The sequence below is a fragment of the Phalacrocorax aristotelis genome, chromosome 15 (genome assembly GCF_949628215.1).
Source record: "Phalacrocorax aristotelis chromosome 15, bGulAri2.1, whole genome shotgun sequence".
NCBI classification, from domain to species: Eukaryota; Metazoa; Chordata; class Aves; order Suliformes; family Phalacrocoracidae; genus Phalacrocorax; species Phalacrocorax aristotelis.
The window spans coordinates 13,898,893-13,926,758 of NC_134290.1; the positions used below are offsets into that span (position 1 = coordinate 13,898,893).

A 27,866-nucleotide genomic window follows, 5' to 3' on the forward strand; every position below is an offset into this window, starting at 1 on the left:
CTCCAGCAGCGGGAGCAGGGCAGGGAGTTCTTTCCAGCAGAACGAAGGAAGGTGTCAGATCCTTTCTCAAATGCTCTGTGCTCTTTGATCACAAATCGCAAACTTTGTGTATACACAGTAACAGAGGAGAAACAGTCTGGCTGAGATCCAAAATCAATGTTAAAACCAGTAACGTATGTTTTATGCTGCTGAGCAGTTCAAGAGCCCGACCTGTTCTCACCGTGCTCTCACCCAATCCAATATATGACACAGAGCATCTGCTTGCGCTTTTTCGAGGTTGTTTGCTAGCGATACAAAAAAAGCATGACACTCAATCGGTTCTGAAATATATTTTAAAAGAGGATGACAGAGGTCAAACCAAGAAGGGTGTTAAAAAAGAGTTGGCAGCAGTTATTCACAGTTTTTCACCATAAGAGAACTACAGGGCATGAAAAGCAGAGATGCTGACTCCCAGCGTGCTCTTTATTACAACAGGATGTTGTGACATCCAGAGGTGTAAGTGGATTAGATACGTGCAGGCCCACCGTCGTTATTAAATCTAACAGTTGGGTTGGTGCGGATAGCCTCTGGCTTGGGAAGCGCTTACCTTTTGGAATTAGGGGGAGATATGTGATGAAAGGATCATTCTGCGTTTTCCCTGTCTCCTATTTCTTTCTTCTAAACATCAATTATTGACTCTTTTCAATGACGAGGTGCTGGGCTGCATAGACTTCTGGTAGAAGCATGACAGCATAGAAGGGAGTTCATAAGCACTTCATATCCCCTTTCTATTGCCTTTGGGCAGATAAAAGTGACTTTGGAAGCAGAAAAAAAATCAAGCCAATAGCAATAGCATCTGTTGCAACAGAGCAAGTCTATAGATGGTAATTGCTGCAGTTCCCGCCACTTCCGTGGCTGCAGCAGAGCGATGGCGTTTTATATCATGTGCAAATCTGGCCTCTCTGTTGATACAGGTCGGGTCACAGGGGGTGGAATGTCCTCCGGTCCTCTGTATTAACTAGGCAACTGGGGAAGTGCAAGCTGTTCTCTTTCTTTGGTTGCAGGGGTGTTCTTTAGGACAGTACCACCTCAATGACAGATCAATTGTGCTCTTACCCATTTGAATTGCTAAAGCATAGCTCCAGTGCAAAACTCCCAGAAAGAGGACACTTTCATCATCAGCTTCCTGTCCACGGTTCGACAGCATATTTTTCCCCATGGCTCAATGATTCCAGGAACGGTGATTGTAAGGTCAGAATATTTTTTTATGGGGATTTTTTTTAATCTACGTTTGAATGCTTCTTGTGGAGCACTCACTAGTCCCACGGGACCGTACAAGAACAGAGCATGTATTGCTGTGCAGATTGGTGCCTGCGAGCGTTACACGAGTATGTCTTTTCGCTGGGATGGCAAGACACGCCTTCCCTCGGGTCTAGCATTCACAGCGCAATCGTAATCTGCGCTGTTGTCAGTCTAGCTTTAGATGTGCATGCTCAGGGGCCAAGCCTCCAATGAGGGCGTGGTGATGCATCTCCTCTGACACGCAGAGCTCGTCCCCTTTCCGACAGCTTGCGATCTGCTGCGAAGTGTTCCGTGCTCATCTCAAAAAGGGGCTCATTAACTTTCAGAGCAGATTATGCGCAATTTAAATCTTCAAATGCACCTATACTTTGCTTTTCTAGTTTTCCCTTTGTGTGACAACTTTGAATTTTAAATACAAGGTGCCTAAACATACAACAATAAAAAAATGCAGCTCATGTCAGCAGTAAAATGCATAGTAATTTATTAACTTTTCAAGTGTAAATACAAATTTATTTGATGATGCGCCACATGATGAAAGATTATTTGCAGTCACAACTTGCCTTCCAGTTGCTGCATTGTTTTTTTAAGTTAAACTTATTACAAAGAGTTTGAAAACTGGGCAATACGTGTTGATGGCCAATAGAAAACTGCAACCCTGTGAAAAGTATTAAGTGCCTCTTTATCTCTTTGAAGAATATTCTCGATTCAGAAATTCTGTTCTTCAAAATCAGATTGCTATATCTCGCTTCACTGGGGTACTTGTAAGGAAATATTCCTGGCCAAAGGAAGCACTGTTTTTACTTAGGGCAACCCGTGAACTCAATACCTTTAGTTACATATCATTAAGGCCTTTGTATTACAAGTCAACGTATTTTGTGAAATCATTCTAAAATCCATTACAAGTTGCTAAAGAGGTCACTGTAAATCTCTTTTTCTAATGCCTTTGATGGCTGGGGCATTGTAAAGACACCGCTAAAAGTCTTCACCCAGCATAAGCACCCCAAATCTCTTTAGGGACGAGGTATTTTCAACAGTTATCGGAGTAAAATAGGGAGACTGTTAAGAGAGAACCTGAAGCTAATTTGTTACATTTTTTTCAAAGATGTAAAGATTGATGTGCTTTGTGGTAAATTCGCTGACAATTAACTATATAATTTCAGTGCTTACCCCTTGAGCTCCCTCAGTTCACTCAGTAAGCAGGCTCCATCTCTGGCAGGACTCAGTGCATCAGTACTTCAAGAATATCCTTGTTACCACACAGGAAGCTATAGATGCATGATGCACATACTGCAGTAGATCATTAATGTGTTTACCATGCATTTAGTAGTTACAGCGCTCGCCTTAGTTCTACTAATATCACACACACACACACACTCAGAGAAAAGTCAAATAAACAACAACAACAAAAAGATGTAGAAGTACACACTACAGTGGTCTCTTGAATAGATATTCCTCATGAAGCAATACAAAAATACGTTAAGTTTGGGATTCTTTCCAGAGAGGAGATAATATTAAGTTTATTTTGGTGGCATCCAGATCTAGAGACATGTGAAGACCTGGTGATTCCTTGGTTTCTATCCAGCTTGGTAGCTAGTTCCTCTAATTTGCAATACCATCTTTTATCTGTGGCATGACCTCGCAATCAACTTTGATTAGCAGTAAGAATGAGGTGGAAAAAATAGCAGTCAAAAATGGAACATCAAGGCTAGAAATATTTTCGATCAAGCAAATTCTGACAGCTGTTCTTCCTCCCAAAGCCTTTCATGAAAAAACCAAAGGTATTTGTTTCCTAACTGAATAATAATATACCAAACACCCTCTGATCTCCAACTTGTATTGAAGTTCTTCTTACAGCCCAACTCACTGAGCCCCGGAAACAGGCCATAATGTGCTTTAGTATGGCTGTTAATGAACCATTTCAAATGAATACTGGATACTGAAGGAATTACATGCTGTGTAATTGATCTAAAGAACAGATTAGGACTGGTGCTATTTCATTAAATCTTATTAGCTCTGGCTTAAGTAGTTAAAATTGCAGCTGTCCCATGTCAGATAGATTACACCCCTTGTCACATGGCAAGTGAGGGTTTCATCTACTAAACTGCAGTTTTTACAAAGGAGCAGGCTGATGAAAAGAAACGTGAAGTTTCCAAAGGACTGCCAACGCCTGGACTTCAGACCCCAAATTATTCATCAAAATGAGACAGATTGTTCAACGCTTTCAGAATATGTATGAAGAAATGTTGTTTGTTTCTGTATTTTTGTCTTAGGTCACTTCCATGGAGCCAGAGTTTAACTTCTTGGTTGTGGGACAGTCCTGAAGGGTTCTCATGCCTCATGGATGAAGACAATATAGATCTTTTTGTAACTGCAGTGGAATCCATTGGGTCCTTCAACAACACCTTTTTTAGCTCTTCTTGCCTTCCACTGGAGGTCAGCACGCCTCAGCAGCTAGTGAGCCAATAAAGCTAGAGGACAACTTTGGCTGAGCAGCAAATGGCTTGAATCAAGCCAAGAATAAATTCAGCTTGGAAATAGATTTTTTTTCCCTCACAAGACTCTAATTTTTAGGGATCTTGACATGCTTACAAAAGTAGTTTTTAATGGTTTGCCTCTGACAGCAGCTTACTAGACTTGATGTTTCTTATCACCTTCTGTTCTTCTGTCCTGGGACCTACTATTTAACCCCATAATCTCCTAAATCAAACAAAATAGCGATTGAAAGTTCTGATCTGAATTATCTCTACAAGACATATTACACTATATTAACTACTTTTTAGAATATCTGGACTGCTGCACTGTGGGAAATGACTGAAAATTTCAAACAACATTAAGCAGGACTTCAGATTGTACTAAGGGGTGAAATACTGACAAAACACCCACAGATTTTGGTTAAAATAGGTAATACCCAAAGCTTTTAAAATTATTATTCCCATTATGAAAGAATATTTAAGACCCTCTCTCTCACATGCAGAGTCACCATGTTAACACTGTGGCCAAAGCAGTGGTTCAGACAGATAAAGACTGAGGTAAAAAGAATCCAACAGATGTATTTCTCAAATATATGAAACTGCTTCAGTAAATCTTAAAAAAATGACAATCACAGAAAATACCAACCACATTTTTAAGAGTTATTTGAATTCTTTCATATTATTCTGTGAAGCTCAGAGCCATTCAACTCTCACAAAAATCTGCTTTCCTCCTTATGATGAAAGTCTGGTTCTTGCAAGCCTTCTGCAGCCTGGGGCCTCTGTGCTCGAGGTTTGCCAGGCCTGACCGCTCTCAGGCAGACGGTGTGGCTGCATTCAAATGCTTTGCACGGGGCCCTGAAGACGTGCAGCAGTGAAATTCCAAGGACAAGCAATTCGCATTCATTTCAGTGGTGTCAGAGTGAAGGGTTGTCATGCCTGTGTGAAATCTTTGCCGGCAAATGCAGATTTCTCTGGGCTTCTCAGCTTCAAAGCACCTAAACTGCAGATGCAACACTCCTTTCAGGATATTAAATTTAAAACCTGGTATTCCTCCAAATATTCAGCCTTCCTTTTACATTTACTCAGGATGTGAAAGGCTTGCTGCCCCCTTGCTAACGAAGGACCAAGCATAGACTGGCAATTCAAAACAAGGGGGAAAAAAAGGAAAAAGATAACAGCATGTGGCAATTTGCTTCTGTTGAGCACAGCAAATTTATACTCTAATACTTAGGCATTTAGCGGTCACACCGATATATAGTTACTTTCAACTTCCAGCCATCTTCATATAAAATAACACTTATTAATTGGAAAGACTACAACAAATGGTGTGAATGACCTGTGACCCTACTCCCCCAAAAAACTCCCCCGGTAAAACTGCCTTTTCCCTTCTTTTGCCTTCGTGCCTCCGATGGCCAAATATTTCACAGAGTAAAACTCAACCAGAGTAAACAGAAGAAGAGCACAGGTCTCATGCAATTCCTTCCTTTTAAATCGTATCTGGAGAGAAGATGACAAGTCACTCACAAATAGAACTCCTGTACAAAGCGCTCAACACCTGCTCCATAGATGGTAGCTATCCTTTTAAGTTGTCTAATAGGTTAATGCAAGGAGGTTAAATGCAGGGCAACTGTTCCCAATCTTTAGCCTGACGCTTCCTCCCCGTTTAAGACCTGCAGGAAGGCTTGAAAACTGAGCTTGTCCATGATTTTTTATCGTATTGCTTGCTTTGTTAAAGACGCTACCTCTCCCTGCAGGTCTTACTGCACTCTTCAAGAGGTCATGTTCAACTAACCATAAACAGGGAATTTTAAGCATTTTATATTTAGAATCTCACCCAGAATTATTCTTTTGTATATATTCATGCATAACCTGGTCCGCGTGACAGAAATAAAGATCAGCTATTACCCACAAATAAACTCCAGGAGATTTGGCTCTGTATTACTTCTTGCACACTCTGTTTCAAAATATAAAATTAGGGCAAAATATAGTGATAAGGTCTCTGGATACCAACCAAGAGTTGACAAGTTAAAAGTAAATATTTTATTACGTATCATGCCCTTGAAAAATTAACTTTGTTTCCATTTTATTTTGTTCAGCATGCCTTGAAATAGGAATGGCAAAAGCTCTTCAAGAAACAGATCACCAAGGTTCACGGTACCGCAGTGTCTGCAAGTACCTATTTTCCAGGCTCAGTAAAACAAAACAAAATTCTTTTTTAAAACTACTATAAAATATTAAACAGCGAAGTTAACAGATACCGTCTCTGTCTCTCCTTCAGTACGGCTGAATCTTCTGTACTGAAAAGCTGTCTGCCACAGACCAGCATCCAAAGCTTGCTGACATTGAGAGCGGTCGTCAACTTTTGACAGCCTTTTGGATACGTCCTTGTCATTGCTCTGGCTACCTGTGCACAGACACCGCACGAACCACTGGGTAACATTATTAAATTCAGGTTCACAAAGATGTTGTCAACAGGTCAACTACAGTAAAATATTTATATTTCAGAGTAACAGTACTTATATATGTTGTTTAGTCCTTTCCTGCTCTAATTTGCCCTCTTATCACTAGGTTTTTGTTTGTTTTTCAAATATTGAGAAGCCTTTGTTGGTTTGTTCAGGAAATTTCTCTAGACAGAGCTCACAAAGCGTACTTGCTCACGTTTGACATTTTCACAGGATGGGTAACAAAATGGAAGAATCAAGTTGTTAAATTCCACAGATGGCACCTAACTCAGTCAACTTATTTTCAGAAGTAATGAGGATCCAGCTTCCAAAGCCATGTGGAACAACACAAGAGTGCGCCTGCACGTACAACACTGCAGGCCAGGAGCCTTGCAACTTACGTACTCAGGGCTTGTCGGCCAACCCAGACCTCTAGAACTTCATCCGCCTACTAGGACATTTACTGCCTTGGAAGAGTTAAATATGCAAGTGCTCTATTTTGATGCCTTCACATTCAAGAAATGTAAAATGTGGCAATATATCGGAGCATGTGGCTACTTTACCTATTCAACATTTACCTGTGTCTAACTAGAAGAGGTCTCTAAAGTGCTGCTTTTTAGCAGCTTGAAGGTTGAGAACCACCTGTAAACATTTGCAGAACAGTCTCTTTCTAGAAATAGAGACTCCTAAACAATCAACCTTGAAATTTATCATATATTATATTACATTTCCAGTGTTATTTACAGATCTTGTTTAGTACCATGAAACAAACATGCTGAAAAGGTAGGGTTTTTCCAGTCCCCTTTTATATGAAGTACAATAAAAAAGGCACATGATTATTCACCATAGGAGTTGTGCACCGGTCGATAACTTAAAGCTAAAAAGCTACCCATCAGAGAACCCTCCTTATGAGGCAGTATAGAGATCTCTCCTTTCAACTTATAGAAATGTCCAGCTATTAATCCTTTAGGAGAGCTTTAAGGAACCCACTTTTCTGTTGTGTTCTGAGCTTCACAAGATTTTCAGATCAACAGAAAACTCCCATTAAGCTTCCCAGGTCATCTACTGGAGCAAGGAAGAGTTAAATAGGGCAGCTATGTGTCTGCTTTTCTTTTTCTTATTCTTCTTTTTGCCTTTGAATGTCCAACTGTGGAGGTCTCTTGAGAGCCAAGTCCTGTCCAAACTAATTGGCTTTAAGACAAATGCCTTGCACGGTATGGCACACTGAGCAATGGACAACGGCAGGAGAGGCAGCTTCTCAGCCCCAGCAGTCAGTGTCGGCCATGTTTTATCCAGTTTCTAATCATCCATTTTTGCCCCGAGCACCTTTGTACAACTAATCTGAGCCCAAAATTTGCATCCTTGGACATTTCCACTTCTAGACAGCGGCCAGTGTCTCTGCTGATGATTGGACCATTCTGAGGAGACAAAAAAGAAAAAAAAAACGATTAAAGGATTAGAAGAAGGAGTAGAAAAGGTGAAAACGTTAGAAGAAAAATAGTGCTTTATTTGAAAATCCCTAGAAAACGCTATAAAATGCCTGGAAAGTTCTGTATATATCAAGACAAAAGTCCCCAGAAAGTGCTAGAAATTCATAGGAGAAGCTACATGATCCATACAAAGTGGCAAAGCAATTTTTTGATAATTCTAGATTTAGAATTTGCTAGAAAATTCCCCAGAAATTACTAGAAAAATCTCTAAAAACCACTAGAGAATCCCTACAGACCCCAAGATATGGGAAATCCCAGAAACTGTAAGAATGCCTTTGAAAGTCCTAAAAATTATTTGAAAACTCTAGTTCTAAAAATTTCTAGAAAGGTGCTAGATCTAAAAATTCCTAGAAACAGAAATTCCTGGACACTAAAACCACCCCCTTCCAATCACAAGTACGTTCTTGACAACCACTACTGAAATTGAGAATATTCCGAAAAGTGATAACTAAAAATTCCTAGAAAACATACCCCAGAATTCCTGGTAATCATCACCTAAGAAAATCCCTGGATAGAACAGGACCTATGGAAAACACATCTGACTATTTCTAGAAGGCATAAGGGGGGGATTCCTAGAACAGCCCTCTAAAGACCTTGTTTATCATTAGATAACCTCTAGAGCAGCATTCCTCTCCAGTTTATCTCTGCAAGTCTCCCTGAGCTCTTCCGTACCTGTGTGAAATCCCAGAACCTCTGTGCTGGTCTCAGGACATCTTCGCACTTCTTCAGGGTCGGTGTCCGGCCCTTCCCATCGTCAATGAGGCATTTGGAGTCAGGCAGGAAGGCCGTGGAGCCCAGCGGCCCAAGCTGCAGGACGCCGTCCGAGCTGTAGCGGACAAGCTGGGGGAGGAAGAAGAGGGAAGACTTTAGCTGCAGCCCGCGGGACCCCAGCGATGGGACGCACAGCCGACCTGCAGCTGCCTTCCCTGCTGGCTTCTGCCCCGAGCGCTGGCGAGGAGTCCTTTGGCACCTTCCCGGCCTGGCACACGCTGCTCGGGGACGGAGCTTGGGAAACTGGTTTAACCGACGCGGGGGCTCTCGTAGGATGCAATGCTCCCTTTCTTTCCCATCTCTGCTCCCCACCACTCCCTACCCACTCTTTCACTGCAAAAGGACAATCAAGAAAGTGAACTAATCAATATGTAAATCATACCCACTCATCAGGAGCTGCTTTAACAAGGACACCATGTCAATTTGCCGTGCAGTTTGTTCTGAAGAGCTCTGTTAGAGGCTATTGATAGCAACAAGTCTAATTAGTTTTTGTAAATAAATGTTACTGAAAAAAATCCAACCATGCAACCGGTATCCAAAAATACGAGACAAAAAAAAAAAAGAAATAATGAGGGAAACAGCAGCAAATTTGCTAACATATGCTTCAGGCCTACATAAGAAAGAATCACACTCTGATATTTCAGTTTTGTGTGAGGCTTAACTGTTCTGCAATTTAGTGATGCGGTAAACGCTACTGTAATTAGAGGGTTCAGTTGAGGACCATTTATTATTTTAGAGGGCTTGTTTCTAATAGGAAATAAAACTTAAGCAGGCACAATAATTCACGTTAATTTTTACAGGAGTGTATGGGTTTTTTTTAACCTTTCTTCTATCTTAAGTGATAATTTTACTTGCCTCAAGTCGTTCACAGTAAAATGGCCCTCAAGGAAAAGAAAAAAAGAATCTTTCTGTAGAAGGTGAGGTGTAAAAAAATCCGTCTCTTGTAATGTCAGCGTGCCAGGATGGAAGGGACATGGTCAGCGCGGAGCTTGCAGGCTCCTGGGAGAGCAGGCAGCAGAGGTAAACCTGCATCTCAAGGTACTGGAGGGGAAAAAAAAAAGAAAAAAAGCTTTTCCTAGGGACACACTGGGGACCTTGAAAAGTTTCTTCCAACCCAAGAAGCCACTGAAGAACTGTGGGATGACAGCAGGCCTGAAGAGCACAGTCTTGATGAAGGAAGGTCGATCTCAAGCTCTTAACTCTGCCTCTTGCAGATCTGAATCTTCTCTGCTGCAACTTGTTTCCACCTGTATTCTAATAAAGCCTCAAAGCCTTAAGGGTGGTTCTAGGATGCTCCTTTGGAGGGAAAAGGGGCTCTGTCAGCTCACTCTATATCATCCTGCACTGAGATAACTATGATAACCATGGAGTCCTCATTTATAGGTTGCAAAAATTAATAAGTAATCCCCTTAATTACAGCTACATCCCAGGCTGTTGAAGGAGAGCCCACTGGGGGAGATTTCAAAGCACATTAAAGCAAAAATACACGATGTTAATTTGGCAGCAGGCCAATACGTCAAATCAGACATATCTACTTCCCACTTCTTCTGTGTTTAAATCCAAAGTCATTATGCCAGAATAATATCTTGTCCTTCTTACCCTCGAAGAAGTCAAGTGCCACGCCCAGGTGCCAAAAGACTGCAGAAGGGAGCCAGCTACATGGCTTGTATGCTGTGAGGCAGGGTGCTGCAGGGTGAAGATCTGAGCCACCGAAGAAACGTAATTATCACCCAGGAAATTCACTGCCTGTCTGGTCTTATTGCTGTTATGTGGCTGAAATTACTTAATAAGAAAGGGGAGGAAGGTCAGGAGTGCCTGCCATTTATTGGATGCTACTGACCAGCACATGAGGTATCATTAAGAGTCAATCAAAAAACCTCGAATTAGAGCCTAGCTTTCTACTGCTATCCTTATCAACAACCTCAGAAGACTCATGCTGTGAATAATCATATCTTGCTGGTGGTAAAAAGAGCACGGTCAACTCCATCCCAGACCAGACACCCTTTGACAAACTACGTGTTCATTTTCCCACCTGCCGCTTCTGTTCCATGTGAAGTGCAGGGTTAGTACAGAGCCTGCATCAGAGAAAGCCGAGGGGTAACCACATGAGGATCCTCCTTGGTGTGAGCAATGCCATTGTCGAGGCACCATCTGTACACATTAAATCCAGAGACTTTTTGGGTGTGGTTGTTTTTTTTTTTTTTTCCTTTCATTATAAGGATATGGGGGATGTATATAAAAGTGATTCAGAGTATGAGTGGACTGCCAGCTCAGACCCATTAACTTCCTTTTTTCCCCCATATAAAGGGGGGCTGGGGGGACCCAAATTTTTTTTTTAAAAAAAGTAAAACCTGCCTGTATATGCCACATTTCTCATATCTAATGAGTACTCAGCAGAGTTCAAATGAACTGCAGGCACGGCTGAAACTTACACTGACTGGGAACTGTGTTCATCTTGCAGTCTTTATTATACCCCTCCAGGTCCCAAAATACCGCCTAGCAACCTGACTGGCTTTGCCTTACCCAAATAATCAGAACCACTGTTTATAATGGGCTACCTGCTCTGTAGTACAGGATCAGTTTTCCCTGTGGTTTAAGATAAGCAGCATTTTCTGTACCGATATTAAAATGGTCTAAAATATTATTTGTCTTTAGAATCTCAATAGCCAGAATTGGATGCGCTCTGCATCGCGGTAGCCATGTACTTCGGAAAGATGTTGCTATACAGAAGCCTGTCAAAGCAGAAACTGCCATTTCTACTTAGGCCTTAGAAGATACACTGTCTCTGTTAAACCATCTCCAGTACTGAAAGTGGCAGTTGTGCAATAGGTCAACAGAGTTGGAGATGGTTCTGTGCAGGACGCTGTACCTGTACAATGGCAAGACAAATGGAATAGCAAGGGCTTAATTTTCCTGGATCTGTACTTTCTGCCAAGAGTTCCAACAGTCATAAAAACGTAGGCTCATCCTAGAATAAAATAAAATTCTAAAAAACCGCACACAAACAACTTTCTTAGACCACATTACGTGGAGAGTTTTAATGCCTGCTGCTGCAAAATCAGACCAGAAATTAATGTTCAAGAAACTACTATATGACTAATAACATCTCCCTCCAAAGACTTCACATCATAATTTCTTAGTGACAACGTAAACTGTGAAAATAGAATAAGCTTTAAACTAGTTTATTACTGGAGACTAGAAAACAGGAACTGGGATACAGAGTCAATGAAACTGTGAAAATTACACCTGCTGTGTCCAGATTTGATCTTGGGTATCACCACCACACTGAAAAAGAAATAGCCTTTGCGTTAGCCTTAGAGCTGCGGGCATGACACATCACGCCACTCCATTCCCAGTGCCAACCAGCCAAAATCAAGGGCTGTTAAGGGCTATTCCTTATGTATCCACACACTCCCACTGCGAGCTGCAGGACAGAAGCAGAGTTTTATCCATCACGTGAGGATGGACCCTCGCTCAGTTTTTCATCTGAGAAGAGCTCACATAAATGACACTGAAGCTAAGTGCTCTGTTAAATACTCCAAGGTCTAATCCTGACACCATCTGTTGTACCTGTGATAACATAAGATACTTTTCCTTTCAACGTTCAAAAATCTGCGCAAAATGGAAGGGCTGTCAGAGGCCGCTCATCAAAGCCACCATATCTGATTCAAAACTAGGAGCAGCGCTGCCTAAGGAAGGTGATCCTGCAGGAACATCAATGCGATAAGTAAACGCCAGCTTTTAAGTGAAGGATTTTAGGATTTGACTTCAGAAAATCCATTGCTGCTAATTTCCACTCAAGTGAAAAAAAGCACAAAATAACAACAGGTAATTGTTTGTAGGAAACAGTTACATGGGTACGTCCCGTAGCTTTCCACACTTAATTCAACCCCTCTTTCTGGCTCTTGTTCTTCAAGCAAAAGGAAATCTTTAATGATCCTTCAGCCCTGCAGGTTAAGGTGAGCTGCAAGCTGACACAGAAATGGAAACAGTGAGCTACGCACGAGTCCAGAATCCCTTAAATCTCCAGAATACTTGTCGCCGTGAGACAAACGGATCACAAAAGAAACAATTACCAGACTTACTCGTCTGTTAGAGAATATCACCTGCTACTTCCTGCAAGTTAAGAAACTACCTTTCCATCCACCCTGCTCTAGCAGTCAGCCCTGCTACCCAGTGTGCAACCCTGGAAAGCCATAGCTCTACCAAGCAAAATGTTAAATATCTGCCCTCAAGCAGCAGTTTAAGCAAAGCCTTTCATCTCCTTTTACTCCATCTGTTTGCGTAGCTGCGAGCTCCAGGAATCCAAACGTTGAGGTCTCCCTTCTTTCTCAATGCCAAGGGAGTTCTTGCTTTCGCAGCTGCAGTGCCTCCTCTTTCTCTCGGTGTGAAAGGGAAGAGAGGAGGGCGGAGAAGGAGGCTGTTCCCCAGGGTCCTTCTACCCCGGGATGACATTTTATTATCTACTCCTCTTCTTTCTCAAACTGAATAATCAGCTCCACATCACAGCGTTCAAGACAGACTCTGAGACAGTGAATATTTCCACTGAGGCTGGATAAATGCTCTCAGATGGTTCAAAACCTGCGTGTCCTGTCCTATAACCATTCTAAGAAGCTTCCAGAACAACATATTCCGCTTTTGGGGGGGTTTTGTCATCCGTCCGTGTCCCCCCACCCTGCCTTTTATTTTTTTAATTTGTTTTACAACAGAAGGGTATTATGCAGTCCTGTAGGAGCAACGGGCTTTACAGGTGGTTGAACAAGACAAGCCACATGCAGGGGCAAGGCAGTTCAAGACCCCCAGTATAGTGCTTAGTAGCAGAATCTTCTCTAGCCCTATTGCTCTCCCAGCAGTATTTGCAAACCTTTTTTCCTGAAAGTGATTAGATTCAAACCACAGATCTAATGAACTCATATAAAAATGACACGATTTTTCCATAAAGAGAGTTTTAAAATCGACTTAGACTGATGCAAAACTTCGTATATTCCTAACTCTTAGCTTACACTGACTTAACTTGAGCCAAATGCATTAAGTTAAACTGATGTAAACTCAGGCTGAATGCATTCTAGAGCATCCATAAAAGACTGTGTCCCTGTTTGAAAAAACAGGGATTTAAAAGCTGATGTCATCGAAAAGATGTGATTTATAATGGTAAAAACTGATCTTGAGAATACACATAGGGAAAGGCGCTTTGTTCGTGGAGCAGTAACGGTGGAGTGGTTTTATTTTGCACAGGAAATGCAGGATAACGGCATCCAGAGGTGTGCAATATGCAAGGGAAATCGAAGGGTAAGAAGTAGAAGAAAAGAACATTTTATCACAGATGAACAGTAATTTTATTCCTACCCCAGCTTTCTTTAAACAATTGACTGGCTTCTGTTGGTTTCGGTAGAACCATGTGTATACTGAAATCGCTGGTAATTTGCTTGTCAGAATTGAAGAGTATGAAAACCAAACAAAACTACAGTGGAATAGCAAGAGGCTTTCACACCAGTAGGACACATCAAGCCCCAGTGATAATCTAACTGGTGAAAATGAGTTCCATGTTTATATTCATTTATATTCAGCAGGCATGTACAACTAACCCAAATCTCAACTCAGTAGGGGTATTTCATGCCCTACACTTGAGATCAAAAATGTCAGAAACTGAAAGCTAAACATAACAGACAACTATGCTCACCCAAGCTGATTAGAAGAGAGGCTTTAAAATGTTTATTTAATATATTAAAACGCTTGCTGTCAACACCTTTCATGCTATGTGCTTGAATATCCTTGATTAGGGTTTGTGCAGCTGTGATTCTCATACTGAATTAATTTTGTAAATTGTGGTGAGATGATAGAAGTTTTCCAGCTGTGTAATCATTAATTAACTTGGCTGCATTTGAGTGGCTCCAACCCATGCTTGTCTGTGAAATACTCAACCTAGATAAAACATCACCTCTGCCTTCTGCTCCGTGTTTCTTACAGAATGAAAACTTTAAAAAAAAAAAAAAAAAGGAAATGGAAAGTGCTGCAGGATGATTTGGTAGATTAACTTTTTGCCTTTCCCATACTTTTGTAATTCTCACACGCAGGGGATACTCTCGGATTTTAAGAGTTTGGGAAGGGTGACTTTCTCTTTCTACGCATTTATACAATGCTAGTAGCAAAAGGGCTCTAGCTCATGGCTGTAATGTGGAGCCTAAAAACAGCTTTTCAGGCTTTTCCAGAAAATTTACCTACACAGGATACTGAAGACCTGTAGCAGAAGTGAGCCAGAGGAGACTTAACTGGTCACTACCCAACTTCACCTTCTTGGGCAGTAAATACTTTGTGTACGGTTATCTGCACCCGAGAAGGGCTGCCCAGTGTCTAGTGTAGGGCCTGCAATTCAAAAGGCGTCATCTACTGGGCAACATATTTACATTTAATATAAGGAATATGACCTGTTCCTTAATTAAAAAACCTAGTCAGAGCTGGATGCTGAGAGGCGAGATACTTTATGCCCCCAAATGTACAAGAGTCAGTCAGGAGAAGCTGAGCACATTGTACTTCCTTTCAAATAAATTCACAGTCACTTATGCCCTCAACTATTTTCTTCTTCTGGAAGTCAGAGTGTGTTCTATGAAACAGGAGTCATGGAGGCAAACAAGTAGGTTAAGGACTTAAATTGCAAAATAAATTACAGTCAGAACCATTTATTTCATTATTCTTCTCAATGCTGGCACGACAAGAGGAGATTAGATGTTGCAAAGAGACTTTCCGGAAGGGCTGAAATTTGCAACCTTCTGGTCAGAATTAGAATGGAGCAGGAGACTGAACTCTCTCTGAGTGCCCTGACATCTCTAACTAGACTCTTCTTGGAAAGCTCATTTACATCTAATTAAGCAACACTATTTTGTTACCCTACAAAAAGGCTGTTCCTTCCGCCCCTAGTAGGAAAGTGTCAGTCAAGTGCTCCATAACAATCCCGCCAAAGGTGGACGTTTTGTCAGTAGGAATTACTGCCTACCTCTCTTTGCTCTAACAAGGTATGGCTCTTCACCAGCTTGCAATTAAGCACAATAGGCAATATTTATATTTTGCAGCTCTTGTTATGCCTCCATGGCGATGTATGAGCCAGGACTCCAAATCAATATATGTATGAATAAGCTTCAGATAATTGTTAAGTCCGTGATAAGGTCAGAGTTTATTTACGCATGAGATTGTTCATTAATGTAGTTCTGATTCAGATGGTACTTCAAAAGAAACCAGAATTACATTTCAGAAGAAGCTCAAGGCCTGGATTTAAATGATATCCAATATATATATTTAAAAAACCCAAGTAATATCACTATGAGCATGGAAAGAAGAAATGTCATTTTAAAATCTCCAGACATCTGTAAGAATAATATGCACAGGGACTGGCCAAAAAGAAGTTTTCTGTTTTAGCAAAGTGTTAAAAGATATTCGTGATTCCCTTTGAAGCTGACGTTAAGTATGGGCTTAACTTTTTGCCTACTTGGGGAATCAAATCAGCAGCTTGGTAAATAATTTCTGCCTAGGAGTCTGTTGGACCAATGAACAGTTGATTTAAAGAGGTACCATTCCTAGGACAGGGAGCTGCTCACTCAAATAAAGTTCATTAATCTTCGTTGGATCGCTACGTTATTAAAACAAATTATCATGATTCTTCTGTTTTCCTTACTGGCATCTTCAATGTATAGATTCACATGCTGAGCAACCTTGGAAAGGGGACCCAAACAGACCGCAGTAAAGCCAAATGTTTTCCTTCGCATGTCAGGAAAACACTGGCAAACTCAGCTCAAATGCACCAAATTACTTCTGAAAATTCTTTAAGTTAAAGGTTTCTCATTAATTATGGGATTTTAACCGTTTACCTGAGAGGACATTCCATGGCATGGATAAAGGATTGCTTTGTCATCCTCTTCGGCTCCCTGATCTAAGCAGTAGCCACTAGCTTTGCTGTTACGCACCTATAACCGGATCAGAAAGGAAACAGTTGTATTAGAAATTAATCTGTGCCATGCAAGTCCAATCGAGCTAAATCTTAGCTGCACCACAGCTATTGAAACAACTAGGGTGTAGAACTATTCTTGGAGAAACACATGCTTATTCACTGGATATGACAGGATGCCAATAGTGAATTTGCTCCAGGAAAAGACATCATCTGGACAACCTGTTGTCTTTACAGACCATGGGTCAGAGTTATATTTTCAGCTATTACTCAAGGATCAGAACCCCATAAAAAGTCACTGTAAGACAGCCAGGGCAAATTTTGCTCCAAATTACCCTTGTGTAAATGCAAATTTTGACTATGTATGTTGAGAATGTGACTTAAACCAAAGAGTATAGGAACTACCCAGGACTGGTGTGGGATGTGGCACTCTTTTATTTGCTCCTACTGCATGTATAAGAACAAGAAAGCACGAAACAATTCTATTTGAATGGAGAATATAGTATATGGTTATGTAGAGAAGTGATGTAAAGCACATTATTGTGAAAGGATACAGCGATGATGAGCAGTGTTGGAAGGCCTTCAATATATTTAACAGTTAGGTTCAGAGAACTCAAGCAAAGTCAAAGATTCATGTGCCTCCCCAGACAAGGAAAATGTACAAGTTTCTAAAACCAGGCTGGAGCACTCGTGAAACTTCAGGCCTGCCTTTCTCTTCAGGCTAGACGTGTTACACATGGTTTTTTTTGGACATAGGAAAATTTTACAGGTATCTTATTCAAGAGGGTATTTAGAGAGACATTTTGAAACAGTCAATAGGTCAGTTTTGGTTTAGGCTGTGAACAATTTGTCTGGCCACCCCCCATAACATAGAAATAGCTGCTGCATGAGGCGTGAGACAAATTGGTAAGTAATCCTTGATGTTGTAGAGTACGAGCATAACAGGCATAGGATTAAGGGGTTCATCAGCAGTTATGTTTCAGGAGGTTTATTTTATGACTCAAGTAATATTAAAGGCTAAAGAAGATGAAGACAGCTTTATGACATGGCTTTAAAAAATGTGAATTGAGTCACTAGGAAATATATTTTTACTACTGTTTCAATCTGTTTCACATCTACTCAATACACTTATTTTCTTTTAAACTCACTAAAATCCAGACATCTTTTCCTCCAGGAAAATAACCAGAAGAGACGGTAGTTAATAACAAGCTTGGTGTTGTTTAGGATGAAGCCTCTACTTTTTTCACTATGGGCACGTAAGACTGAAAGGGAACTAAGCCAGTTTATACTATCTAAATATCTTGTGTGGCTCCATTATATTATAAATTTTAATGAATTAGATACTTGCGTCACTAAACTTCCCGTTTGACTCAAGACCCTTCACGCGACCACTCAACAGAAACAAACTTCTTTTCAGAGCCCGGTTCACTCACCTGCTGGTATAATTGACACAACATTGGCAGTACTGCCAATATTCTTCACAGTTAACAGCCTCCTCAGAGCTGACAGTTACTAATAGCTCCTGTTGAATTTACTAAACGTCTTTCCTCAGTTACTGCCAGGGATAGTTATATTAGGCTGCAAAGTGATATTATGCAGTAAAACTTGCGCTTTGTATCAATATCTAGAGCGCCTGACTTATTTTTATATGAAATCAATCACATGGAACAGAAAGGAAGAATGTCCGTTTAGTTGTCTTGTGTGAAAATATATTGCCTTTGGATTTAATTGTGTGCATGTAGACAATTAAAAAGGAATCTTAAAAACACCGTGCAGCAGGAGAGCTCCTAGAACTTCGCTCCGGTTCACGTTCATAAGCGATAGCAGTCCTCACATTACAGGCACGCTTTACAGAGTAAACGAGTTACAGAAGGTGTGCCTGACTTCTTTAAAGACTGGGGTCAAGCATATGTGGGAGATTTAATTGGTTCACAGAAGAGAAAGGAATGGTCGAGATGGCTGAGGTGAACCGAAATGTCTACACATTTCTAACACGTTTGGATCTAGCGTTTCATTAGGGTTAAGTAACCTATCTGCTCAGCCACCTCAGCGTAGGTGTTCCAAGGCCTTACTCAATACCGGGACACAAGTGGAGATGAAAATACAGAATCTGAGCACAAAGCATCAAAATTGGTTTTCCTCTGATGACCTTTTTCATGATGAGATAAAGACCCGCCAAGTGGTAGCCTCACCTCATAATCTGAACAAGGATATGTGGCTTTTTATCCTGAACAAGGAGGGTTGCAAATATGAATCAAGAAAGCGAATGTAATCTTTCAAGTAGTTTAGCAAAACCCCAAACGAGGGTGCTTCTTTACCCAAAAACAATACAGCAAACTCAACTCTTCTCATTAGCTGTATTTATTTTAGCTGCTTGACTGCTGGTGTCTTCTTGATGACATCCTTTGCATCCTATTTTGGAAATGATTACCTCAGATTTATGCTCTCAGAGCTGCTCCATTTTAATATGAAAGCCAAGGAGGTTGTGTACCATCGTTAGTGAGAACGATTTAACCTGAAATACTCCAATGAGAGGGACAGTGCTTCGCAAAGCCGCACTTCTAGCGTTGATTAAAAGCAGAGGAGGGTATTTCTGTTGCTACTGCTGTGCTGACTTGAAATTGCACTGTACCTCCTGATACCCACCGCTAGGATGAAAGGACTGCTTTAATGCAGCCATGATATATTTTTAAAGACATACAGTACCTCTCCATAAGTGACCGTATTATTATAAACCCTCATTTCAGGATAGACGTTCTCCAAGTACCACTTAAAACTCCGGCACTGCAGTCGCTGTCGTAGAGCTATTCTTTCAGAAACATCTCCAAAGTCAACTCCAGGGTTCTACAAAACAGAAGAAGAATAAGGAAATCTCATAGCACTGACTTCACAGTTGCTTTCTTTACTGAAACAAAACTGGAGTTCATTTAGCACACCAAGCTGTGTTTCCCTTTCTTCTTTCTCTTTTGTAAGTAGCAGCTCATCAAACAGCTGCTGTTGAGAGCAGACAATAAATATTAATGAAAGTCAGTGGAAAAGGAAGGATAACGAACAAGAGAAAAACCAAACATAAATCAAAACAATAAGAATACAATAAGAATGTTGTTACTTCCAGCAATTCCAAATGTTTGCAATCAAACCTGAACTCCTTTGCTTTCAGATTCGTTAGGAATTTAGGCGGTAATTCCGATCTAAGACATGGCAGCTTGATCACGGTTTACTCTAGTAACAGCCTTAGGTACACACTAATGTAAATGAGATCAGAAAGGCCTGTTAAACCTTCAGAGCAGAGCTGCTCAAGAAGTCATTAAGCTCCATTAAACATTTGTATAGACCAGCATTCATTTTTTTACTGGAACGGGAGCTCATTTGCAGACTTGAGCCATAAAATGCAGTTAAACTCAAAACCATCTTTATAGTTCTAGTTTGGAATATGACATGTCTGAATACAAATCCCATGAAAAACACAGGCTGGAAGAGTCCAATCAATGTGATCAAAACCAGCCATTTAAAAACTGCCAGGTCCTGAGTTAGCGTCTGTTGATTTAAACCATTATAAAACATCAGAGTTCAACACTAAGACAGTAAGAGTTACCTCATCTAAAAGTCTTTTCTGACGTTGTATGAATCAAATGGGCTGAAACTGGAGAGTTTTGCATGGATCTGAAGTGCCTTGTACATTTCCTCCAGAAAGATTTCTCTACGTTTTACAAACAATGTCTAATGCAGGGTTACAAGACAGCAGCAAGTCTTAGCTCAGGGTTTATTAGAATCCCCAACAGATGCCTAGTTTTCAGAAGAGAATACAAGTGTAATACCGAACAGGTTTTTCTATTTGCCACATAAAGAGTTTACTGTGCTCGCTGCTGCTTGCTGATGCATACTTTGTCATGAGCTCTCTATGCAGCATCCATTCAAATGAATGTTAATTTACGTACTACTTCAGGCTACATGGAAGGAGAGCAATTCTCGGAGGCGCTCCGTACAATAAATCATTCAATACAAGATTTCTTTATCACTAAAATTGTCCCGGAATAGATCATAAGCACGGGCATACCAAATAGTTGGTTAACTAAAATGCAGCTGTGCTGACCTGCTGATGGAGGTTATGGGAATATGGTCTTGCAAACGTGTCCAGAGATCATCCACGGATCAGGACACACACGAACAGGTCCTCAATAGCTTGGGAGGGAGCGAGTTGTCAAAAAGATGGTGTGAGTTATGAAAGGGTTAGTTTGGATGGGTTTTGGTATGGGAGAACACATGTATTTTACTCGCCTCCTTTCTTCCCTATTCTAAACGATGCCCCGTTGCAGCGCCATTTCTACAGACCACAAGAGCAGCAAAATAGAGCAGCTATAAAAAGGCTGGGTTTTACTTTACAGAAGTACAGAATTACTTCTGTATTAGCTGCAGTCATCACGAGCGGGTACACAATGAGGTGTCCACAGAATTTAGTGCGTGGACATATTCTTTTTAACCAGGCAGTAAGGTTTCTACTTCTCCTGCAGAAGCGTTTTCTTATGCCTTATAACAGTACAGCACTTCTTAGTCCTCTAGATTGACTACTACAGTGGAATAACTCTGTGAACACTAACACTAGTTTCCCTTTCCTGAGAGCTAATGGGGTTATTTTTATGATGCACATTTTATCAATCAATTTATTTTATGGAAAGAAAATTTTAATGTTCGGTACTTATGCTGATTTTATGTCTCTTAATGTAGATGTGCCTTTTTTTTTTTTTTAAAGCACTGCTGTATAGCTCAGTGCAGAAAACTACATCGATAAGTAATCTCAGAGAGATTAAAGGAAATCAAGTTTTGGTGTAAATGCTTATTTAAATGTCTTGTCTTTTCTAGGGATTCATTTGCAGAAGGCATCAAGCAAACAAATTTAGCAAGGTTACTTCTTTTTCCTCTCCTATTTGAAACCTACCATTTTATCAAATGGATGCAGACAGGGCCAAAATGCCCCCCCAGACTGACACGGACACTGCTTTGCCTTCCTCCTACTGTCATGGATATCTTGTGTGGGAAAGAAGTTATGCAGTATTGCCTTGTAGGGCAAAATAACTGTCTGCAATTACCTCTCATGCCAAAAGAAGTCACCAAAATACCTCTTCACAGAGACCTGACTTTCAACATTGCGCCGAATGTCCAATGCTGAACAGCAGCAAGTGAAATGCAGAGCTGTGCGAACACCTGGCATATGCAGACATCACATGGAGGAGAATGAAACACTGCTCCTTTAGGCACGTATATTTTCAAAACTACATCAGGAATGAACAAAGGTGGCTTTTGATATATTACCTAGGTACCAAAATACAAGTAGGTATTTAGGACCCAGACTAAAGCCAATGAAGTCTTTGACAAGACTCCCGTGACTTTGATGGACTCTAAATCAGAACTGAATAGCCACAAAGACACTAGCGGGCTGGCATATTTTCCCACTCTGATACAAACATTCCTGCTTCCATTTACCTCAATCGGCTTTGAACAAACCCCTCATAGAAGGGTTAACTAAACCGTCATTACCTACAGAATGGAGCATGCTTCCCCCCAGCTGCTCTCCCTGTGCCCCTCCACATGAATAATTTGGATGCAAATACTACTGAAGGATACAGCAGCAGCGAGCTTCCACCTGACTGGGATATAACATATACCTCTTCTCTCAAAGAATTACGCTCGGTGGGGATGTAGCATGTGATATACTTACAGAATAAAGTGATAAATTGAACCTACAGTTTATCTAATATTTATATTACACAGATTCCTAGAGGTCCCCACACGCCACCTGCAATTCCGTATGCACAGTAAGAAACAGAACGCACCCACGTTGCAACTCTCAGCCTGTAGACAATAAAGCCAGTGAAAGTGTGATTCTTTCACCGCATACTTTGTTTTTATGCTGGTGAGCTCTACTGAGTCTCATGATGAATGGTGATATTTATTTATGGACATTTCTGTAGTCCTCACCACTGCAGCGTGTGAACACCTCAAAATTTAATGGCATCCCAAATTAATGACTTCTTCTGAGGAAGCGCATAAACCTGAAACATCGTGCTCCAGTTAAATTATAAATCTGTGTCACCGCTCCTGAGCACACACCAAAACTTACACCGAGGAATCGAGTTTATATGGCAGAACTCTCTGTATTGAGCACACGCCAGCATGAAAGCACTCTTCCCCCTAAGCTTAGCTCACTTCATACAATCGTAGTAACATCCTTCTCCTCAGAGGGCTAACAAAGAACAGCCAGCCACGTTTCTGTTCAGGAGAGCGTGACCCCCATACTTACTGCCATGGGGATGTTCCATGCCATGTAAACATGCGACTTAAAGTCATCCATCCAGACCTCCGCGGCTCGCAGGGCGTTGCGCTTTGCATAGTAATCGATGTCGTTGTTGTAGGGTTTCTTTGTGCGTTCAATATGTGCCACACGAGAGCAGGGTAAGACCTCCATGCTTCCTCCGCACTGCCAGACCTGCGAGAGTTGGAGGAAAAACAAGTACGTGGTTTCTATTTTTTATTTTTTTAATTTTATTTTTATTTTTAAGGTGATACAACTTCTTTTCAGATGCTGTAGGTAGAGTGTTCCCTAGGTGGAGGTGGGTACTATTGAACAATTCAGAACGATCGCCCGGTTTACCTGCTCGGGGGGTGAAACCCCTCTCTCTGCACATTGACTGTGGATAAGTCCGAGGTGAATCACAGAAGGCAGGGGTTGGAAGGGACCTCTGGAGATCATCTCGTCCAACCCCGGAATGCAGCTGGCTGGGTTAGGTACATACGTTCAGGTGCCATAAATATCCAAGTCCTTCCCCATAATGTCACTGGTCTTGGAACCATTAGCCAGAAGACAAATGATAAGGTGGTAACCCCTATCATAGGGACTAATTTAACCTAGTGCTTGTTACTGAAACTTCAATAAAAATCAGTTGTACCAACCGGCTCTCTTTGGTTACTCTATCAGCTCTCCACATCAACCAACAAACTTCTAATAGCTTAAATATGACTGCCAGAAAAATCTGATACACGTATAGCATACATAAGCGTCTCAGATGACCTGTTCCACACCAGAGCCTTTTATGTGGGGATTTGAATATTACCTCTGGGGAAGAAAAGGTAACAGATCACCCACGTGAGCGATACCAACAGAAAAAAAAAAAAAGGCATGGAAACACACTTATTTTCTCATTATGGAAACTCAGGCTTTGACTGAGAGTCAGTCAATTCTTCTTTTCTTTTTCTAATCCAGCCTCTGCAGGCTCCACTGATTTTCAGCACAGCAATTCTCCCTTCGCAAACACGCTTTGCCCTACCTTCAGTAAGCGACACGCACTGACTTACCTGGTGCAGGACATCCCATGGAAATTTTAGCTGAGCATAAGGCACAAGTCTTAGCACAGGATGCCTTGGTAGATCTGGCTGTTAACCCAAATAGGCATTTATTTAGCAACAGAGGTTACTGACACGTTGGAAGTAGATGTGAGCATAGCAAATGCTTTTCTCACCCAGGGCTCCTACAACCCCTCAGCTGCTTACCTGCCAGGCGGAGAGGAAAGGAGAAACCTCTGGTGCACCTCTTCTCTATACCTTTACCTGCAGCCTGGTCACATAAAAAGCCATAAATGACTACTTATCTCTCTACCCCTGAGCTGAAGAAGATGGATAACAGGGGCTGAGGGGAGGCTGTATCGCCCAGCCTTCCCAGACACCACCGTACCCACGCCGTGCCATTCCTTCCAGTTGATTGTCTATTGTCTGAACTCCACCGTGGGAAACAAAGAGAGCTCGTCTCTTTGAATAAGCGAGATTAGGAATGATGCAAGGTGAGTGAAGCTTATGCGTTTCAGTTCCCTCAGGTCTGCACCTAGTACTGTAGATTTGCTGAAATAAATAAAATATATTAAAATATACGCAATAATCCATTGCTTCCCATGGCTGCCTTTTACTGAGCATAAGAGCTCATTTCCAGACAAGACATGCTCCAGAACTGTACTGGGGCAGTTCCCCACCTACTCTGCCTTCTCAGGGACAAAGATAAATGGCTTGGGAAGTGGCAGATAAAATCTTCTCCTCCAGTTTGGCTTTCTTTTTTTTTAAGTAATACTTTGCTGGGTAATATTTATTTGCTGCTTTCCAAACAGCTCTGTAGTAAATCACTGGCCACAGGAATTTGCATTTGATAAATGAAATACACTGAAAAAACACACTACTCGTAAATTTGGACTGACATATGCTGAGCATTTCCAGTGCAAAGGGGAAGTGCTACTAAAAAGAAAAGAATTAATTGATTTTCATGATCAGGAGGGGAAATGAGCAATACGCTTTAGTATACTGCTATTTGCCCAACCCATCCTGGAAGTCAGCTATTTAATGCACAGTACATTTTTCTTTCTCTTGATATGGCTAATGACCTTGTAATTTTTATTTATATGGTTTGGTACCAAGGGCAAATACATTATCTTAGCGACAGATTTATTTCCTTCAAATGCCAGTGCTCATGCAAACCTGAAAAGAAAAAGGTACTAAACTGCAACATTAAAGGAAACAGTTTAGCTCATCTGTAAATTCTACACCAACGGTTATTTATCAGTGATAAATTCTCCCCAGACGAAATCCACAGGGAACTCAGACACCTGGCTTTGAAGAAAACACAACAAAACCAGGCAGCAGCAGCCTCAGGCCAGATAATGCTCACGCTGCCAGCCAGGGTCCTCGGCGCTCAGCAGGCAGCGTGAAGGCGCTGTGCCGGGACCACCCCGGCTGTGGTCGCCCGGATTGCTTCACGCTCGCATCCAGCCTCTTCTTTCCACTACCCCTCAGCCGCGTTTGGCCTTTAAAGGGACAAAGTCTGCTGGAGGGAGGGAGGAAGGAAGGACGGAAGGAAGGACGGAAGGAGGGAAGGACGGAGGGAAGGACGGAGGGAAGGACGGAGGGAAGGAGCCAGGAAATATTCAAGGAAATTTTGCTTCCTATGAAAATGTTCACTTACCGCAGATGACTTATTTTTTTCCTGGGAATAAGTAACTTTTAATACCAATGGGGGTGTTTCTCAGGGTAAGGATGGGAGTTCCAATCCCAGAGAACAGAATTTACAGCATACGGGGCAAGGAGGCAGTTAGATAGTCGCGTATCACGAGGTGTACATCGCCGGTCACCATTTCTCCACATGCCAGATAAATGCCATGGCTGCTCGCCTATGGGTCATTCCTTTTCAGGCCAGACAAGGTCTCCTGTTTCACTTCATAAAGATTAGTCGCTGTTCAATGGAGCACAGACATGACTCCCCATCCCCGCGCCCTTCCAGCGCACTGCTGAGTACAGAGCAAAGCTCTTGTCCTCTTCCCTTTCCAGTCCAATGATTACTTAATCTTACACACTATGAAAGAGATTCCGCAGTACGACCATGCATTTGGACCTGAAACCAGCCAAGATCCCGGTAGTCAAGAGCAGCCACGTGAGGTTTAGATGAAGACTCAAGGCTTGTGGCTGAATCAAGAGGATGAGGAGGTTTAGCAGCACCTTCTCCCTGCTGGTCACGGAATTGAAAGGCACGTGTGATTCAGAAAACCATTGCCTGTCTGCCTCTAACTGCAAGAAGTCTCTGAAATACAATGAAGGATGAAAGAATGAGGAAAGTCTTACTGCATGAAACAGATAAGAGAGGTGAGTCAGTGGCTGCCCCCGAAACCGGTTGATTCTCCTCCTCCTTTCATCCTCAAAACTGTATTTAATGACCCATCTTAACAGTAGTAAACAACTCATTTCTTTCCACACTTAACTATGAAATTATGCCAGAAAAATGATTACATGCACCTCTATAGCATTTATCAAGCAAAGTTCTTAAAGTGCCTTACTAGGGGAAGGAAACCATTTCTACCTGTAAGCATAAAATGACGCCCAAGTCCCTCCAAACTGACACATTTCAGGCAATCAGAGGAAACCAACTTCCATATCTATGACTTATCTTCTGGGATAACACCACATTTCCAATCCAAGTGATTCCTCCCACTCTGAGTTGCCAACATTAACTGTGTGTTTCAGGGCTCATCTAGCGAGAATGTGGAAGCTGAATGGTCTCTCCAAGCGCTCCCTACCAGGGTGTGCCTCTCTGAAAAGCACTCTCACCCTTCTTTCGCCCCATGGAGAGCCAAATCCCCAACGGTAAACCTTGTTCCTGGCATCACAGCACACGCTCATCACACCTGCCCTGGAGGGCAACAGCCCAGCTCCGCCAAAGGTAAGGTAGATACAGGTTCAAAAGATGCCCTGGGCTGGGCACAGAAGTAGCACCAGCTGATCAGCAACAACATCAGGGAAGCAAAAAAGCTCCTGCTTTGTGTGCTCCTCAATGCAGCTGCTGCAGCCCAGGGACTCAGCTCTGCCTCCGCGAGCGTCACACTGTGCAATGTTTTAAGACCCGATCAAGTAATTCCAAGAGACACTCAATTTATTTGCTAATTGTGGTTAATTTCTAATTTCAGTATCGCTCTTTAGGCTGCTATAAACAAAATTGATAGCAATATAAATGTTACCATAGCCATGCTACCTTAGCATTTTTACTGCTAATTATCTCAATCAACTTTTCTATAAACAGACATATTAAGTATTAAGAAGAACAAGCACCCACATCAGGGGTAAATTACAAACTGAATGATAATGTTCGTGGTTTGCGCTACAATGATTTACTGGCACTAATTATTAGCTATTCCTGTACACCTGAGATATGGCTGTCCTACACAGAAGCGTTTATCATTTATTATACAGTAGTCAATCGGACATCATAGTCTATGTGTCAAAGAAAAACTGAGATGAGACAGCGTCTCATCTACCATGACCTAAATTGTGCATCACTGAAGTTCTCTGAATGCAGGTTGGGTACATGATTCAGAAAGGCTAACAGATTGCTCTGCTTTAACTCTTGCCAAGCAGAAAGAAATTTTCTGAGGAAATACATTTTCCCACAAGTACCTGTTGCCAAAGGTCCAAACTACCATTTTTAAAAAAATATTTGTTTCCTAAAGAAAAAAAAAAAACAACTCAACTGTTTTTTTTTTTTTTTTTTAAAAGACATTATTAGCATCCTAAAAAGGAGGTACAGTTTCAATAAGGAAAAAAGAGGAAACCAAAACTGGAAACCAACCAATGGGGAAACCAACCAACGGGGAAACCAACACTTTTGATGAAAATCCAAGTATTTTGGGAACAAGGAAAGGAGGTGAGGCAAAGTAAAATGTAAAATTATATCCATCAGAAAGGTCAGACACCACGCCTGGGCACCGCTGAAGCAGGATGCAGAGCTGGCTGGACTGCTGGGCTAATCAGTTCCTAAGTTACAGCAGTATATATGCAGAATGTTGCTGACACGGCCTCCAGCTCTGCAGGTGAGACCTGTTTCCAACAGCATCATGCTTTGCTGAGTGAATGTCAGAGCTCAGAAATGTCACAGGATTTAATACTCAGGTGGGCC

At 41.6% G+C, this 27,866-nt stretch overlaps 1 protein-coding gene across 2 annotated transcripts in view; it reads right to left on the bottom strand.

Moving 5' to 3' along the window:
- Positions 1-1,738: 1,738 nt before the first annotated feature.
- The window catches only part of GALNT9 (polypeptide N-acetylgalactosaminyltransferase 9), a 161,087-nt gene continuing 134,959 nt past the window's right edge, over positions 1,739-27,866 (bottom strand). For both annotated transcript variants that reach the window (XM_075110223.1, XM_075110224.1), the window contains 5 exons: positions 22,689-22,874; positions 19,097-19,234; positions 16,314-16,409; positions 8,356-8,523; positions 1,739-7,611 (listed from right to left, as the gene is read on the bottom strand). In XM_075110223.1, the coding sequence (XP_074966324.1) occupies positions 7,465-7,611; positions 8,356-8,523; positions 16,314-16,409; positions 19,097-19,234; positions 22,689-22,874 (735 nt within the window). In that variant the 3' untranslated portion in view covers positions 1,739-7,464. The remainder of the gene's footprint in view (positions 7,612-8,355; positions 8,524-16,313; positions 16,410-19,096; positions 19,235-22,688; positions 22,875-27,866) is intronic.